This window comes from Doryrhamphus excisus, linkage group LG5, assembly GCF_037039965.1.
Source record: "Doryrhamphus excisus strain RoL-2023G ecotype Guam linkage group LG5, RoL_Dexc_Guam_v1.1, whole genome shotgun sequence".
Taxonomy (NCBI): Eukaryota; Metazoa; Chordata; class Actinopteri; order Syngnathiformes; family Syngnathidae; genus Doryrhamphus; species Doryrhamphus excisus.
This window is the reverse complement of record NC_136361.1, coordinates 11497568-11513150: the sequence shown is the minus strand read 5'-3', so window position 1 is coordinate 11513150 and position 15583 is coordinate 11497568. Positions and strand designations below refer to the sequence as shown.

At 42.7% G+C, this 15583-nt stretch overlaps 1 protein-coding gene across 1 annotated transcript; it reads right to left on the bottom strand.

The window, feature by feature from the left end:
- Nucleotides 1-4: 4 nt before the first annotated feature.
- nek10 (NIMA-related kinase 10) lies at nt 5-12165 on the bottom strand. Its single transcript, XM_078790703.1, is given in 26 exon segments — nt 5-215; nt 1191-1261; nt 1341-1470; nt 1567-1642; nt 1733-1835; nt 2867-2988; nt 3089-3134; nt 3208-3345; nt 3869-3997; nt 4067-4169; nt 4280-4344; nt 4417-4488; nt 4551-4612; nt 6763-6902; nt 6962-7186; nt 8186-8272; nt 8345-8424; nt 9189-9256; nt 9334-9465; nt 9468-9525; nt 9673-9757; nt 10889-10984; nt 11081-11175; nt 11280-11340; nt 11435-11540; nt 12070-12165. Coding segments are annotated over 26 exon segments (2571 nt in total). The 5' UTR covers nt 12080-12165.
- Nucleotides 12166-15583: the final 3418 nt, after the last annotated feature.

Sequence of the window (15583 nt, the reverse complement as noted above, 5' to 3'; positions counted from 1 at the left end):
CTTCTTAATAGAAGTTCTGTGTCAAGACCACCTGAGGGCAGCTCTTGTGCCTGTCCATGAAGTACCTCTGCGCTCGCTTCCTGTCTCTCTCGGCTCTCCTTTCCAGAACATTCTGGGAAGTGTAGAGACTGTCCATCACCCGCATCATCAGGTCCGAGATCCTGGAGCTTACCGCCACAATGTCTGGCCGCTGGTCTGCGTCTGGACTCAAACACCTGATGGGTATGAGGAGGGCAAACATTTTTTTTTTATATGATTGAATGCTATTTTTTTTAAAATAAAAGACGTGTTTAAAATAGTAGTTTAGAAAAGTTCATTTCCACCAAGTAAGATTTCTTACTTATTAGCTGTTCACATGTCACAACTGTTTTTAACAGTTTTTAACATCATTAGAGTCCTGTAGACATTGAAATAACACCCCTATAGTCACCTTTACCATCATCACATCTTTTAATACGTCTTCTGAATGCCTTATGTTTGTATTTTAGTTCATTTAGTCTGCGATTGGCTGGCAACCAGTCCAGGGTGTAGCCCACGTCCTGCCTGAAATCAGCTGGGATAGGCTCCAGCATACCCGAAGCACTCTAATGAGGATCGATAGTTCTTTTAGTCATTTTTATGATTGTAAATGCTTAGTTTAGGCCATAAATGCACCCAATTTGTTGCAGGAATGCTGGAGCCTATCCCAGTCTTCAGGTGTTAGGCCGGGTACACCCTTGACTGGTCGCCAGCCAATCACAGGGCACATGTAGACAAACAACCATTCACACTCACATTCATAAATGTGGATGTATGATATTCATTCATTCATTCATTTTCGACCACTTTTTCCTCACGAGGGTCGCGGGGGTGCTGGAGTCTATCCCAGCTGTCTTTGGGCGAGAGGCGGGGTACACCCTTGACTGGTCGCCAGCCAATCACAGGGCACATGTAAACAAACAACCATTCACACTCACATTCATAAATGTGGATGTATGATATTCATTCATTCATTCATTTTCGACCACTTTTTCCTCACGAGGGTCGCGGGGGTGCTGGACCCTATCCCAGCTGTCTTTGGGCGAGAGGCGGGGTACACCCTTGACTGGTCGCCAGCCAATCACAGGGCACATGTAAACAAACAACCATTCACACTCATATTCATAAATGTGTATGTATGATATATAAATAAGAAATAAGACAGGTGGTACCATGTGATCATGTCCTGCAGCCTGTCTGAGTAACGTCCTTCTTCTAGCGGCTCATAAACTGCTTCAACAATCTACCAACACACACAATAACACAAAGTGCATTCATCAGTGCCGCTCTTCTGTGGCGACGTGTGTGTGTGTGGGGTCCACCTTGCTGGCCAGTGACAACATGTTAGTGCTGTAGAAGGGCGGCTCTAAAGTGGCCATCTGATAGATGATGCAGCCCAAAGCCCAGATGTCCGCCTTCTCTCCGTACGGCTCGTTTTTCACCACCTCTGGACTGACACACACATGCAAACACGCGTTATTTACCTTCTAAGATGGCGCATACTTACAGTTGACCGTGCATCGAGTCAGAAGCAGCTTGTTTCCTCACCATGAGTACAGGATGGTGCCGACCACTGAGGTCAGCTTGCTGTTCTCCTGCTTCTGCTTGGCCAGCCCAAAGTCGGCTGCAGCAGGAGGAAAGACTCCGTGTTAAACCACTAAAAAAGACTGTGTTTCACTTAAAAAAATAAAAAATAAACATAACACAATGTTACTGATGGTGACTTTGTCCTTCTCGCCCAGCATGATGTTGTTGGGTGTCAGGTCGCGGTGGACAATCCGTTTCTCCTTGTGAAGATACCTCAGCGCCAAGCACATCTGCAGCAGGACATAACACTAACTGGACGCTTCGTTAGGGACCTCTCCGACAGTGTCAAGCACGTTCAGTGCTTCCCATGCATTCATTTATTTGTGGCAGCCTGCCATGAATACATCTGGACCGCCACAGATACATTTGGCTCCCTAGTTTTAGATTAGATTTTAGATTAAATTGAATTTTATTGTTATTGCTCATGCAGTTAGCATCCAACCAGAAGTGCAACTTTATAAGTACCTTAGTAGTAAGTAAATGTAGAACAAAAATGGACAGATCTATGTAAAAAACTATAACAGGCTATGACTATAATACAGTGAGGATATGTACAGGGATATAAATGACTATAATATGGCTATTGTAGATTATACAGATTATAAACAGTATGGATGTGACAATATATAATAACAGTAATATATACAGTATTGCAATGGAGTGACTAGAGTATGGCTATTTCAGATTATATAAATTATAAACAGTATGATCTATGAATGCAACAAGATATTACAGTAATATGTACAATAGTGCAATCTGTACAATAGTGCAATGAAGTAGTGCAATGAAGTGATGGGGGGCATAGATCAGCAGGGGGATGTAAGTAGTGGAAGGGGTGGGCAGTCGGGGGCAGGGCTCAACAAGTTTGCCCTCATGAACACATTATAATGGGACCGTCTGGGGCGTCTCGGGTCACAAGTATGCTGGAGCCTATCCCAGCTGACTTCGGGTGAGAGGCGGTGAACACCCTGGACTGGTGGGCGTGAACACGTGTATTCAAATTTTCCCCTCAATGCATAATCTCTGCAAAGCGACAGGAAGGCGTGCCTTTTCACTTCCTGGTTGCTGTGCAGGGTGTATTGCAATGGAAGAGATGCTTATGACATGCGCTTCTGACACCTTGTGGTAGTTTTTTCCGCTTAAAACTGCACCAGATATGCTCTCTTCTGTTGCAGAATTGTCACCTCTTTGTGTCTCTCGTAAAAGACGCATAAATACATCTTTGGTAGCGAATGAGTTAATTCAGGTGGTGTGTTGATACCTGGATGAAGATGTTCCAAATTTGGTCCTCTGTGAACTGCTCCTGCTTCTCTTTCAGGGAGTTGCAACGCTCCAGCAGAGGAACCCCCTCAATCAGCTCCATCACGATGTACAGCTTGTCATCTGGGTGTCAAAAGTAGCAAATGGGAGTCATGTCTGACAATTTATAGCCACTTTCCGGAGCGTCATCAGAGCCTTTTTCACATCAGAAGACAAGCCTCACCTTCGAGGAAGGTCTTGCAGTACTTGACAACATTTGGGTGGGCCATCTGCAAAAGGACAGTAAGTAAGTCCCACAAGTGTACTTTCGATCATTATTTCGATCAAACCCTTGCATCTCACCTGTTCTTTAATGATGGCCAGCTCCGAGATGATCTTCTCCACATTGCTGTCTCTGGACTTCTTGTCTTTGCCGAAAGCTGGGTTGTGGAGGTTGATCTCCTTGAGTGCCAGAAGATTTTGACCGCTCTGCTTCCGTACCTGAAAAACATATTGTGCAGGTTGATATTTAAAAAAAAAGATTGAAGACACTTTTCTTATGTTTTTATCTTTTTAGTCCTATTTTATGCTCTTAGTCTTCAGCTTTTAACTCCAGTGTTTCCTCAAGGAGGGTCCTCCACACTGGGGGCTGTGTCGGGTCTGCTGAGGGGCTGCCATCCTTGGGTCCCTTCGACCCAGCCGGCTGGGGGTTCCTCCCTTTAATGTGGGGGTCCGCCCGTCTGTCAGATGGCATAGCCTGTGGCATCTCCCAGTGTGGACGGCCCCAAAGATGGCGTTTCCTTGATCCTCAGTGCCATGCCATGTCTCCCTACTGTGTGTGATTGTGTGTGTGTGTGTGTGTCTAGTATGGAGGTTGGGAAGGAGGGGCTTTTCTTTTGTTTTAATTCTGTAAAGCACTTTGTGTTGCGTGCCTTTGCAGGAAAAGTGCTATACAAATAAAGTTGATTTGATTTGATTAGGTGTTGTGAGCCCAAGTGGTGATGCTACAAAGGTACTTTTGTACCTTGAAGACGCTTCCGAAGGCACCGGTGCCGAGATGGTCCAGTATGGCGTAACTGTGGATCACCTTGAGTGCAGGTCTGTTCTGGTCCATGGCTGTGATGCTCTCTCTCAGGCTCTCCAGCGCATCCTCCTGTCATACCGACACATAAACCTCAATACAGTACGTGGATAAATGCGGAACCGTTTGTTGTTTTCTCACAGAATATTGAGAAAGTTTGATTTGAAGACCCTCGTAGGTCTGGAGGTCCCGCACATAATGACCCACGTCTATAAAAACCTCAAAAAGGTCAGTAGGAAAGAGCCTGGAATGAGAAAGAAAGTATAAAAGCACAGAAAAGCTTAAATACATGTACTTAAAAAGGACCAGTCCTGTAGGTCTCTGTTTTACAGCACCATAAGGATTTAACAGCACCTCTTAAAATGATGTCTGTTCCTCTCTACGCTGAAGAGAAAGCGTAGGGCCCGGAATGCGTAGCACTGCCAACACATTGACTACCCTTACTGCATGTCTACTTTCAATTCATAGTGTGCATACAAGTAGAGTTGTACCTGTAAAGACGACACCTTTGGACCCCCGCTTTGTGGTAAAATCAGTTTTGCCAGGATATAGATTCCATTTTCCTGAAAGGAGATTGTAACATTGACTTAAAGAGTTTTGTTTCAGACTATTGTTACATGCTGACCTGCACAATGTGATGAGCACACCAGTCATCCAGGCTGAGCTCAGTCAGAGCTGTGCAGCAGGCTGTAAAAATGGAACAATGGTGTTTACATTCGATTGCCCCCTAGCGGTCGTTATGGTTGAGTGCTGGAGGAGCTATGAGGGCAGATACAAGGGGTGCAAGAACAATACTAAGACCACGGTGGACTAGGTCAAAATCTGACTCTGGACTTTTTTGGTTCGGAAATGCGCCCCCCCCCCCAAACTAACAGCCTACAGGGAGCAGTGAATTCCATTCCACCAACAGTTGCTGACAGGAAAGTGGGGGTGAATTCTGCCATTTTATCATCTAGTCTAATTGGTAACAGAGCCTCAGGTTGGCTGGATGTTCCATGAACGCATCATGGCAGCGATGTGTCTCTTTTCTGCATTTGACAAAGTTGCACCCCCTTCCATAAAATGGCCCCCTTCTTGGGTCATTGAATCCTACATGTGTTCTGCATGTAGGGAGGGGCGACCCTGACTGTGTCAACTTGCCCCATCTGCGTTGTGTCTGCAGCGGCATGTTCCCTGGCCGGCTCGGGAGCGTACATTACCATATTTACCGAGCCAAGGCACAGCAGTAAAGAAATAACGGTTGTCAATCAGCACATTATTGATCGACCTGCTGAGACAACTCCTGCTACTCCCAATGGTCAGTCTCCTCAGGGTTAAAGGTTAGGTTTAGGGGTCTTCACCAAAGGCCACAAGAGGAAATTGGAAGGATGCGGGGGCCATTTTGACACACTTTATACGCACATTATAAGTGTTAAAGGTATAGTGGTTGAAGGGAGTTTTCTCCCTTGTGTGACTAGTAACCCCTAGTCACAGAAGGGAGAAAACTCATTTTTTTATATTTCAAAAGCTAAAGGCCAAAGTTATTTATTGGGCAAATAAGTGGAATATTTTTTTACACATAACCAAATATATACAAAGACATTTTATGTTGAGGGTCTTGATTAATAAATAACTAACTAACTACTATGACTATTTTTGCTATTATTGTTTTGGAGAACAGTACAAAAAGGTTCAAAGAATATATATTTAAAAGACACACTTTATGTTATGCTGCTAGAGGTGTCAAAATGCATTATTTATTTCTGTTTTATTAGTATTAGTAATTCATAACTTCTTTACAATTTTTTTATTTACTTTGGGGTTTTTTAGTATTTATTTAGTTATTTAGTTATTTAGTAGTTATTGAATGCGCCGCAAGCCAATAAAAACAAGCTGCATGCTGAATATTTTGTCATTTTTTAAAAAACTCTACAAAGACAACATTATGTATGCCAGCTTTGTATTATATAGGTAACAAAGCATATCATTCCTCTCATTATTAAATGTTAGTCAGTTGTGGCATAAACTTTTTTTCTTTTGACAGTGTCCCTAAAACTTCTTGTAATGTTCTGATGCGGGCCGTCTTTTTACATTTTTTTCAGTATGCCTGTATGCCGTGGGCCAATAAAAATGAGCTGCCGACCACAAATGGCCGGCGAGCCACACTTTGGTCACCGGCGTTTAAGGGTTATTCATCCATCCATTTTCCATGCAGCTTATCTCCACTTGGGTCGCGGGTATGCTGGAGCCTATCCCAGCTGTTTTCGGGCGAGAGGCGGGGTACACCCTGGACTGGTCGCCAGCCAATAACAGGGCACATATATACAAACAACCATTCACACTCACTTCACACTATGGACAATTTGGAGTCGCCAATTAACCTGGCATGTTTTTGGAATGTGGGAGGAAACTGGAAAACCTGCAAAAAAACCCACGCAAGCAAGGGGAGAACTTGCAAACTTCACATCTCTCGTGCTGAGAAACGAACCCAGGTCTTCCCGATCTCCTCACAGCATGGCCAACATGCTAACCATTCGGTCCTGGATTGGCAAAATCTGAATGCCTTACTCCTAACTGGGTTGCTTGTCTCTCAGAGTTTCCATAATGATGCTTATTTGTGTTATTCATAGACAAGACCGTCCAAAATGATAGCTGCAGTCCATCATGTTATGTATCCTGATTGTCAGGAAATAACATGTTTACATTCTTGGCTACTGATAAGGCTCCTCTTGGGAGAGATGTTTCTTCTTTCTCTGGCGAGCTCAAGCAACGAATCAGCATCTTACTTAATGCAGCGTGACCTCTGGCCTTGAAGAAAATGTCTCCTTGTGTGGGTGTGTGGTTGTGTATGGTGTGACCTGACTGCAGGGCCACGACGTCGTTGACCTCCTCATGGGGGCTGAGCTCCTCTCTTGTTGATTCTCTGTGGACGCGGCCAGCGGCGTTGGCGCTTGACAGCTTCTCGATGGACAAGCGGTCACAGACAAATCGTCTGTGGCTGTACAAGTGAGAGTATGAAGTCCACAGGAGTCCAAGTCCAAGATATGGTGGCTTTACCTGCTGAGCAGCCGGAGCAGAGGCTGCACGCCCCCCCAGCTGCGCATCTCGGTCCTGGTGTCAGAGTCCTGGCAGAGCTGCACCAGGATCCAGGCCACACTCCATAACAGCTTGAGGTGCTGAGTGTGCAGCAGGCTGAGCAGCACCGGCAGCCCCTCTAGCTCTCTCAGCTCATCTCTGACGTGCTGCACGGGGGAGAGACGCCTCAGCAGCTCTGCAGCCATCCTGGAAGAGACAACAACACATTCTCACTTCACAAATGAGCATTATTATCTTCATCAAGGAAGAAACTCCTGCACTGGGGACAACCAGTGCTGTAATGTTAAATGGCCCACAACACATTCTAAAAATATAAAGGAAACAAAAAAAAATAACAGCAAAACTTGCAGTCAATTTTCACACAAAAGAGCAAAATATTAAGAAAGACAGTTGTAATCTAAAGAGAAAAAGTATAATTTCCTGAGAATACTGCTGTAATATTATGAGGAAAATAGCGTCATTTTAGTGGTATAAATTTAAAATATGAAAGAAAGACTTTATTTATTTAAAGCCGTAATATTATGACAAACAACAAAACAACAAATCATGTTGACTGAAAAATTAGGTTGCGGAAAAAGTTATAATGTTACGAAAATAAAGTCAAAATATTTTCGGAGAAAAAAAGAAGAAAGTTCTAATATTCAGAAAAAAACAAACAAATAATTAAAATAGAAAAAAAAGCCTGGAATTTGACCAGAATAAAGCTAAAATATTAAGAGAGAAATGAAAAATTGTAATTAAATATTTTACAACAAAGGAAAAATAAAATCATTTTTGTAGCATAAAGTTGAAATATTAAAGAAAAGATAAGTTGCTTTTTAAAAGCTGTAATGTTATAATATTGGAATAAAGTATATATTATGGGAATACGTTTGTATCATTTTAGGTATTTTTAGATTTTAGGGAAAATTAAGTTTTCAAAACAGCAAAAATAAAAAAAAGAGCAAAGTTCATACTAATAATAACAATAATACACTTTCATCACAAAGCTGAGATGCAATTTATTATTGGGATATGTATGTAACATGTTAGCATGTCACCATGTTTTTGTGACAAAATATTAAAGTGGCCCTTGCATCCTTTCATTTTTCACGATGTGACCCCTGGAAAAAAGTTTCGACATTCCAGCTTTAAAGAAGAGTGATGCTAAATGTTATCAGTGGATCACTGAGCTATCATACTAACCTCTTGGACAGCAGGTCATATTCCTGCAGGATCACAAGAAGGTTCTCAGCGATCGCCAGTGCCCCAATCTTGTCCCTGCACTGTGGACTGCGGGAACGTAAACTGTGCACGTTTACAACTAAATATATTTCATACAGAAGTGAGATTTTTAGTGTGCACCTCTCAGCCAAGGTGGTGAGTGTCATGAGGGCTCCAAGCAGCACGCTACTATCAGTTGTGGACAGCAGCTTCACCAGTGTCTACACAAGCAGATAGTACGTTATTAGAACATGGTTTCCCTGTCGAAACTCAGAAATGTACAGGTGAATGCACAGGTACCTTCCGCCATCTAGTGGAAGAGTTTTTATTATTTGGAGCGAATAAATAATCAGAGGATTGACTGTAGGTCAAGGTAGGAACATAACTCAACCGTAAATCGAGAGCTTTGCCTTCTGGCTCAACTGTACAGCCGTGCTGATTTGCCCGTGGAACTCACACTCCATCCATCCCTCACTCTTGAACCAGATCCTGAGTTACTTGAACTCCTCTACTTGGGGCAAGACCTCACTCCCAACCCCAAGCACACTTTTCTGATTGAGAACCTCAGATTTGGAGATGCTGAGTCTCATCCCAGAAATGTAACACAGAGCTGCAAACTGCTCCAGTAAACGCTAAAGATCACAGTCTGATGAGACCATCAGGACCAGAAGAACTGCAAACAGATATGAGATCCTAAAGCCCCATTCGTAAGGAATTGGTAAAGGGCTACTCATTACACTTAAACATGAATGTTTTTCTTTGAATTCAATGCTAATAAAAGCATGTGAAGGTCAAATGAGTACACTTCAGTGCTCCTTTTCTGTTTTTCTTCAAACCTTCTAAAACTGTTCACAAGTGAATATTCTGACAAGACAAATGATCAACTGCGAGATCCTTGTGGTATGAAGGGGTTAAAGGTCCTTCTCTGAACCTGCTACACATTGCTAGTTTGGACACGATGCCCTCACTGCATAGTGTCTCTTACCATGTGCGCGCCGCTCTCAATGACCCAGACCCTTTGGTTCTCAGCAGCTGATAGCTTCTGGAACGTGTCTGCAGAGCAATCAGCAAAGCCGTGAGAAAGCAAGACATACTGTATTTGTTGTGACATATTTATGGGTGTGACTCACAGGTCATGGCGACCAGCGACTGTGCGGCCAGCGCTTGTTCTCCACATGCTAAATACATGTCAGCCGCACAGCTCATGTACTGACAGAGAAGCACAGCAGACAGGAAAATGACAAGGGAATGAGTCATGAAGAATTAAAAAGAATATTTACCCTGGCAAGGGAACTGACACCTTGGAGACAATGGAGCATTTTCTGAAAGAAGAAATTAGACTTTGAGAGATGGCACAGGTACACCTGAGACATGTTGATACTGACAGCTGTTTCTAATTTGACAAGGCTCTTATAGACCCAGAAGTGTTGGGTGTTTGCTCATCAATGTGTCCATCTATCAAGTGGCACCTGATGCTGAGGGTCTCTGATCAGCAATCGAAGGCAAAGCAGAACTCTGAGGACCGACTCAGGCGGCGCTATGTCAATCCATTCACTGCACAGATCGAGAGTAACTCAAGAATGCAACATAAACACAAACATGAACTCAGATGCTTTAAAGGACACCTATGATACTTTATCCACTTTTCCGACCTATAACTGTAGTGAGAATGTTGTATTCTCATGTTAAACAATGCCAAAGTTTCAGATAATTAGGTTTGCTCATTTGAAAGCGAGCCCTGAAAGAAGTTTGGGGTGGCTTAAAACACTCCGTTTCAGAGGGCGTTACAAAACTGTTCCTTTGTGATGTCACAGAGGAGCAGGCTTCCTTATGGGCGTGGCTGTAAGTGTATCTGCCCTCCCCCAAGCTCTGCTTCTGTGTTTACGTTGCTAGCAATGGCTCGTAAAGGTGTTTCAATGGGTGTAATAGAAAGCCATATTTGTTTACAATCCCTAAAGAAGCCACCATCAGGCACAAGTGGTTGGAGTTCCTGATCCCTACCAGCAAAAGAAATTTATTTTTTTCTGCCAACGGCATTTCACACTGGACTGTTTGGTGAACATGGGTCACTATGCAGCTGCACTAGCTGACAAACTGCTGCTGAAGCCTGACGCCTTTTCAATGTTCTTTCTTCATGTGGAAGAGTCAAAAGATACCAATATGATGTATTTGTGATCGAGGATGAACAAATCTATTTTCGGCAGACCAAATGTATTCGTGGCCAGCTGCTACAAAAAAATAAATATACAGGAAACACTGCTGCTGTGTGCAGTGAATCTACACAATATAAGAATTTCTGTTTCTGTGAATTGAACTACTAAAATAAATTCACTTTTCAAACATATTGTGCAGCACCAGGAACAAAAATGACTACCCTCGTCTTATTTTCATGAAATTGAGGACATTTAATTGACTTCCTCAAGAAAGTCCATCAAATGTTGCATCAAGAAGGCCTTTTGTTCAAGGGGCCTCTTTTAAATCAACGTATCATCCACATAACAATGGCAAGAAATTTAATTTAAGACAAAGCTCTGTGTTATTATTGGTTATAAATATCAACACTTTCTTGTTACATTTTGCCTTTTTTCTCTATTTCCATGTTTGCTTATTTTGGGGGTTTATTTTATTACTGCAATGTAAAATAACTGGCTGAAAGTTGGACACACATATTTTGTGAACTTTCACCTGCAGAGGCGGTTCTTCACCAGAGAGGTGAGGACGTCAGAGAAGAGTTTATGAAGCGGGTGGCTGCTAAAACATCTCTCCTCTCTGTATGTCATGCTGAAACATAGACATTGGCTTTATTATTTTCTATGCCAAGAACAATGGAATTAAAATGACATGTTGTGACTTTGTGGACTATCCTGTTAAGAGTACCTGAATCTTTCCAGCTCGAAGGCCTCACTGCAGCTGTCTCTTGGAGGGTGTGGGCTGTGGAATCTGCTGCTTCCTGCTTTACTGTGATTCAAAACCTGTAACACACATTGACTCCCATATTATTGTGACACAAACACACACATGAGGAAACATGAGCCGCTTTGTATCTTCATCAAGAAACAAGTTTGCTATTGTTCACCTCTTGTTTGGGGCTGCTTTTGGCAAGGAGGGCCCGGAGCCGCCTGAGGTCACATGATGGCCTAGAAAAAAGGTTTTTATCGTGACAATGTCACGATAAATTAATTTTAAATGATGTGGGACACTATTAAAGGACTCCAGGGGGTGTCTGCTTACTCTGTGTGGATTCCTGTGGGTTTGCTGGGTTGTTTCTCTTGTCTGACTTTTTTGACTTGCTTGGACATTTTCCAACTTTTGCTGCCATGAGTCACCTGTAGATTAGCTGGAGACACATTGAATCGTTTGCTTCATCAACAGAGGTAAAACAAATACATATACGTACATCGAGCTAGCTTTTTGTTTGTTGTGTTTGGCTAGACGCAAACTAAACTAGCCAGTTGGTTAAGTTTGGAAGATCATTGTGCTTTATCTACAGAAGTAAATAATCCACACTTGTACAACTAAGCTAAGCAAACTAAGCTAGCCAGTTTGGCTGGACGAAAAACAAGCTAGCTAGCTTACCCTTCATCCATGATCATAACGTTTGTCTAACAAAAATGTTAACTTCACAAAAGTTCCTGAAGATATCAATTGTGCCACGTCGTTTAAGGTCTGGACAAAGAAGACGAGATGTCATGAGAAATAAAACGACGCAGGAGAACGACTAGTGTTGGTTGCCATGGACACAAGTGACGCTGCTCGCGCTCGGTCATATTTGCTGATTGCATGCGGCACATCGATAGTTTTAAATAAAAATTGACGTCTTAAAGATGGAAAATGTGAGTGTAGGCTATTCCTAACAATAGCCTTACCTAATGGCATGCAACAATGGGCGATTATAATAATTTAATTTAAAGGTTTTTAAAACAGAGCGCTCCACTTTTCGAAAAAATATTCTTCCTTTGATGAACTGTCGTGAGACTTCAAAGAGTCTGAAAAGATTCCGGTGCTCTCGCGAGACTTTCCGGTTTTGCTATTCACAAAGCAACTGCGGCGGGTTTTTCGCGTAACTACGCCGAAGTCGGAGCTGCGCTGCGTGGCTTATAGTGCGTAATTCGCGCAAACGCGCTCAGACGGGGAATGTCGGCTGGTGAATGATCGGCTATCGAGGCGGCAGGGAGCGACAACGTTATGGGTGAGCCTGCTACTTCTCAGCTACATTGTTCACACACACACACACACACACACACAGCTTGCAAGCAGCGGTAGGTGTCTGTCGTCGCAATTGCTATACCATCTGAACCAAGGGGCTTTTTGCCGTTTTTAGCGTGTAGAGTCGTCTGAGCAACCAACGCCCAGTCAGTCGTCCGCCTCCACTTGGGTATGCTAGCTCGCTTTAGCCTTCTCTTTGGTAGCAGTAACGGGAGTGTCATTTCCTGTCGCTAGCCCGTCGGCAAACTGCTAAAATCTAACTTTTATAGTAATCACATTCTACTATACTACCACTAGCGTATGTGATTGTGTTTATCTTTAACGTTATTTCAAGCTTTTGTGGCAAAAACTAGTCACACTACCGTGATTTACTGCCCGTTTAAGTGCTCTTTTTTAGGTTAAACAGCGCTCGATAATTGTTACTGGATTGTACGGACGGTGGAACAAAACAAACCTTACAGCGTATGTGCTGCATTGGCTGTATTCTTTTACATCACGACTTTAAAGTAGGATCACAACCCATCCCCACACTATACGGTGACTTAGCGAGCAGACCTTGGAGCCCAAATTAGCACATATGCCACATATTCTTCTTGCACATGTGTGTGTGTGTGCTAAGTAAATTGTGCTGGTTGTTGGTTTAGCTGGAGGAGGTAACACATGGCGCCCTGCAGGTTTAAGGAGAGCAAGGCTGCTTTCTAATCTGGATTAAAGTGGATCTAGTATCTTAGAGTGCATGTTTTGACTTCTAAAATCACTGGCCATCAGACTGCAAGCTCTTAGTCTTTCCTCTTATTCTTCATAACCACATTATATATACTGATTTCCACTGCTTACTATTCTGGTGTACAACTACACTATCAAGGTGCGTTCACATGTGATCTTGTTTGCTCTGCTAGTGTGGTTTGGTCGGTCAAGTGTGAACGCACTCCAGGACCAAAAGTACAGCATTATGGGCCAAAAACACAGATATGTCACCCAATTGTTAAATGTAAGACCAGAAGTGCATATACAGTAGCTGTGTTTCCCATACAGTCATTTATTTGTGGCAGCCCGCCACAAATTTGGACCGCCACAGACTTGGCACTACCTGCTCATACAGACATAATGGGACTTTGACTGTAGCTTGTCGTTCCAACGCTAAACAGTAGATGGCTTAGTACCTCTGCTTCTTAAAGGGGACCTATTTTTTGACTTGTTAGAATGTTGTATTCTCGTGTTAAACGATGCCAAAGTTTCCGATAATGAGGTTTGCGCATTTGGAAGTGAGCCCTGAAAGAAGTTTGGGATGGCTCAAAAACGCTCTGTTTCAAAAGGTATAGTAAAACAGCCCCTTTGTAATGGCACAGAGGGGCAGAGTTCTTTATATGGATCATTGTTAGGGTGTGTGACCACTCACAGCGGAGTGGGCATGCCCGGAGGCGGGCCGTGGGTGGAATAAATGACAACATACTGTTTTGGGAGGAAGCACAAATCAAAGGAAATACAGCTGGAATAGGTGCAGATTCTACAAAATCTAAAAAGTTTTCTGTACGGGTTATTATGTGTCGCTGCTCTATAGCAGTCCACAACTCAATACAAAGTGTAGAAAAATTTGCACAATAGGTCCCCTTTAACACACCTAATATGAATCTTGTATGACAGAGAAGAAGATGTAGTAGAAAGGATCAGTGACACCAACTCTGCCACTTTGTTGTCATATTAAGCAAGTGCTGAGACCCTCTAGATCAGAGGTAGGGAACCTATGGCTCGGGAGCCAGGTAGGGCTCTTTTGATGACTGTATCTGGCTCTCAAGCATTTCTTACCACAATAAAAATGTATTTTTGCTAACATTTTAAAGTCAACATCACAGAAATGACTGTTAAAAATAATATTAAAAATCAACAACTTTTTTATGCATTTTAATTCGTCCATCTATTTTCTACTGCAATACGGCCGACCATATCCATCTTTCCTGATATTTTCCAGGTCAAACACCAAAACTCGATTATTACTGGGTAATGCGGTAGTCTACCTCGGTCATTGAGATGTCAACATGTAAATATAAACTTTTCTCCTCTAGTCAAATAGTCACCTAGCTAAAGCTGCAGAACCAAGCCTTCTGGCAAAGATGGCCAAAAGAATGAAATATACCGAGTATGGTGCAAAACTATGCAGCAGCAGAAGTTGTATTAATGGCAACAAGTATTTGATTTATTTTTGGACACTGCGCTGCTCACGAAAGTGTGCTGGCCACACCCCATTGGTGTGCGGTAGTGTGCCTGGTCTACACAATTAGAGCCCATTATATCTAAAACTGTTGGTCTTACATAAAAATGCACACATTTTATTGCATTCAATGTTTAAAAAAATGTATATGGCTCTCACAGATACACATTTTAAAATATCTGGCCTTCATGGCTCTCTTAGCCAAAAAGGTTCCCGACCCCTGCTCTAGATAAACAAAAGCCAAAACTCTATTTTTTTCTGGTCTTATTGAATCTTTGGAGAATCCAACGTGAAAGCACAGATTACTCTTAACAAGCAGAGGGTAATGACAGAAGAAAGTTCATTTGCCACAAGCCAACAAAAAAATGTTCATTACAGTTAGATGAAGTCTCTAGGAACCTTTTGTTGTCTTGCCATTTCTATCCTCTTGGTTACATGTCAACTGTAAGGAAAGTATGAGCATATATGACCCGGAAGACCTCATATTGTTTTGATGTTGACTGAGAGGCTTATTTGTTCTGTTGACAAAACAACAAAAACAAGCGTGGACACAAACCAGACCACACTAAAGTGACCACCAAGTTTGTTCTTTTTTTTTAAGATTTTAGGTTTGGATCAGAGTACAGTACTACAAGTGTGAACGCACCATAGCACACTTGTACAACCAGAGTAATAAACATCACTGAATGAGCATTATTAGTTATTTTTGTATTGGGTCATCCAGGCCTGCATGATGTTTTGACTGCTGACTTCACCTCCCTTGCCACCACATCCTCTCATAGACTTGTCACAAGTCACACTGGTTAGTTTGGGGAAAATTTTATGAGCGCTAGCTTGATGAGGGTGAGCTTTCCAATGAGAGAGGAAAATGAGTTTATTCATTAGCATTTGGTTACTGGCTGAGCACAGGTGGGCGGATGCGGACCAGAGATGCTCTACCATTCTCAGAGAAGAAGCTGCAGGCG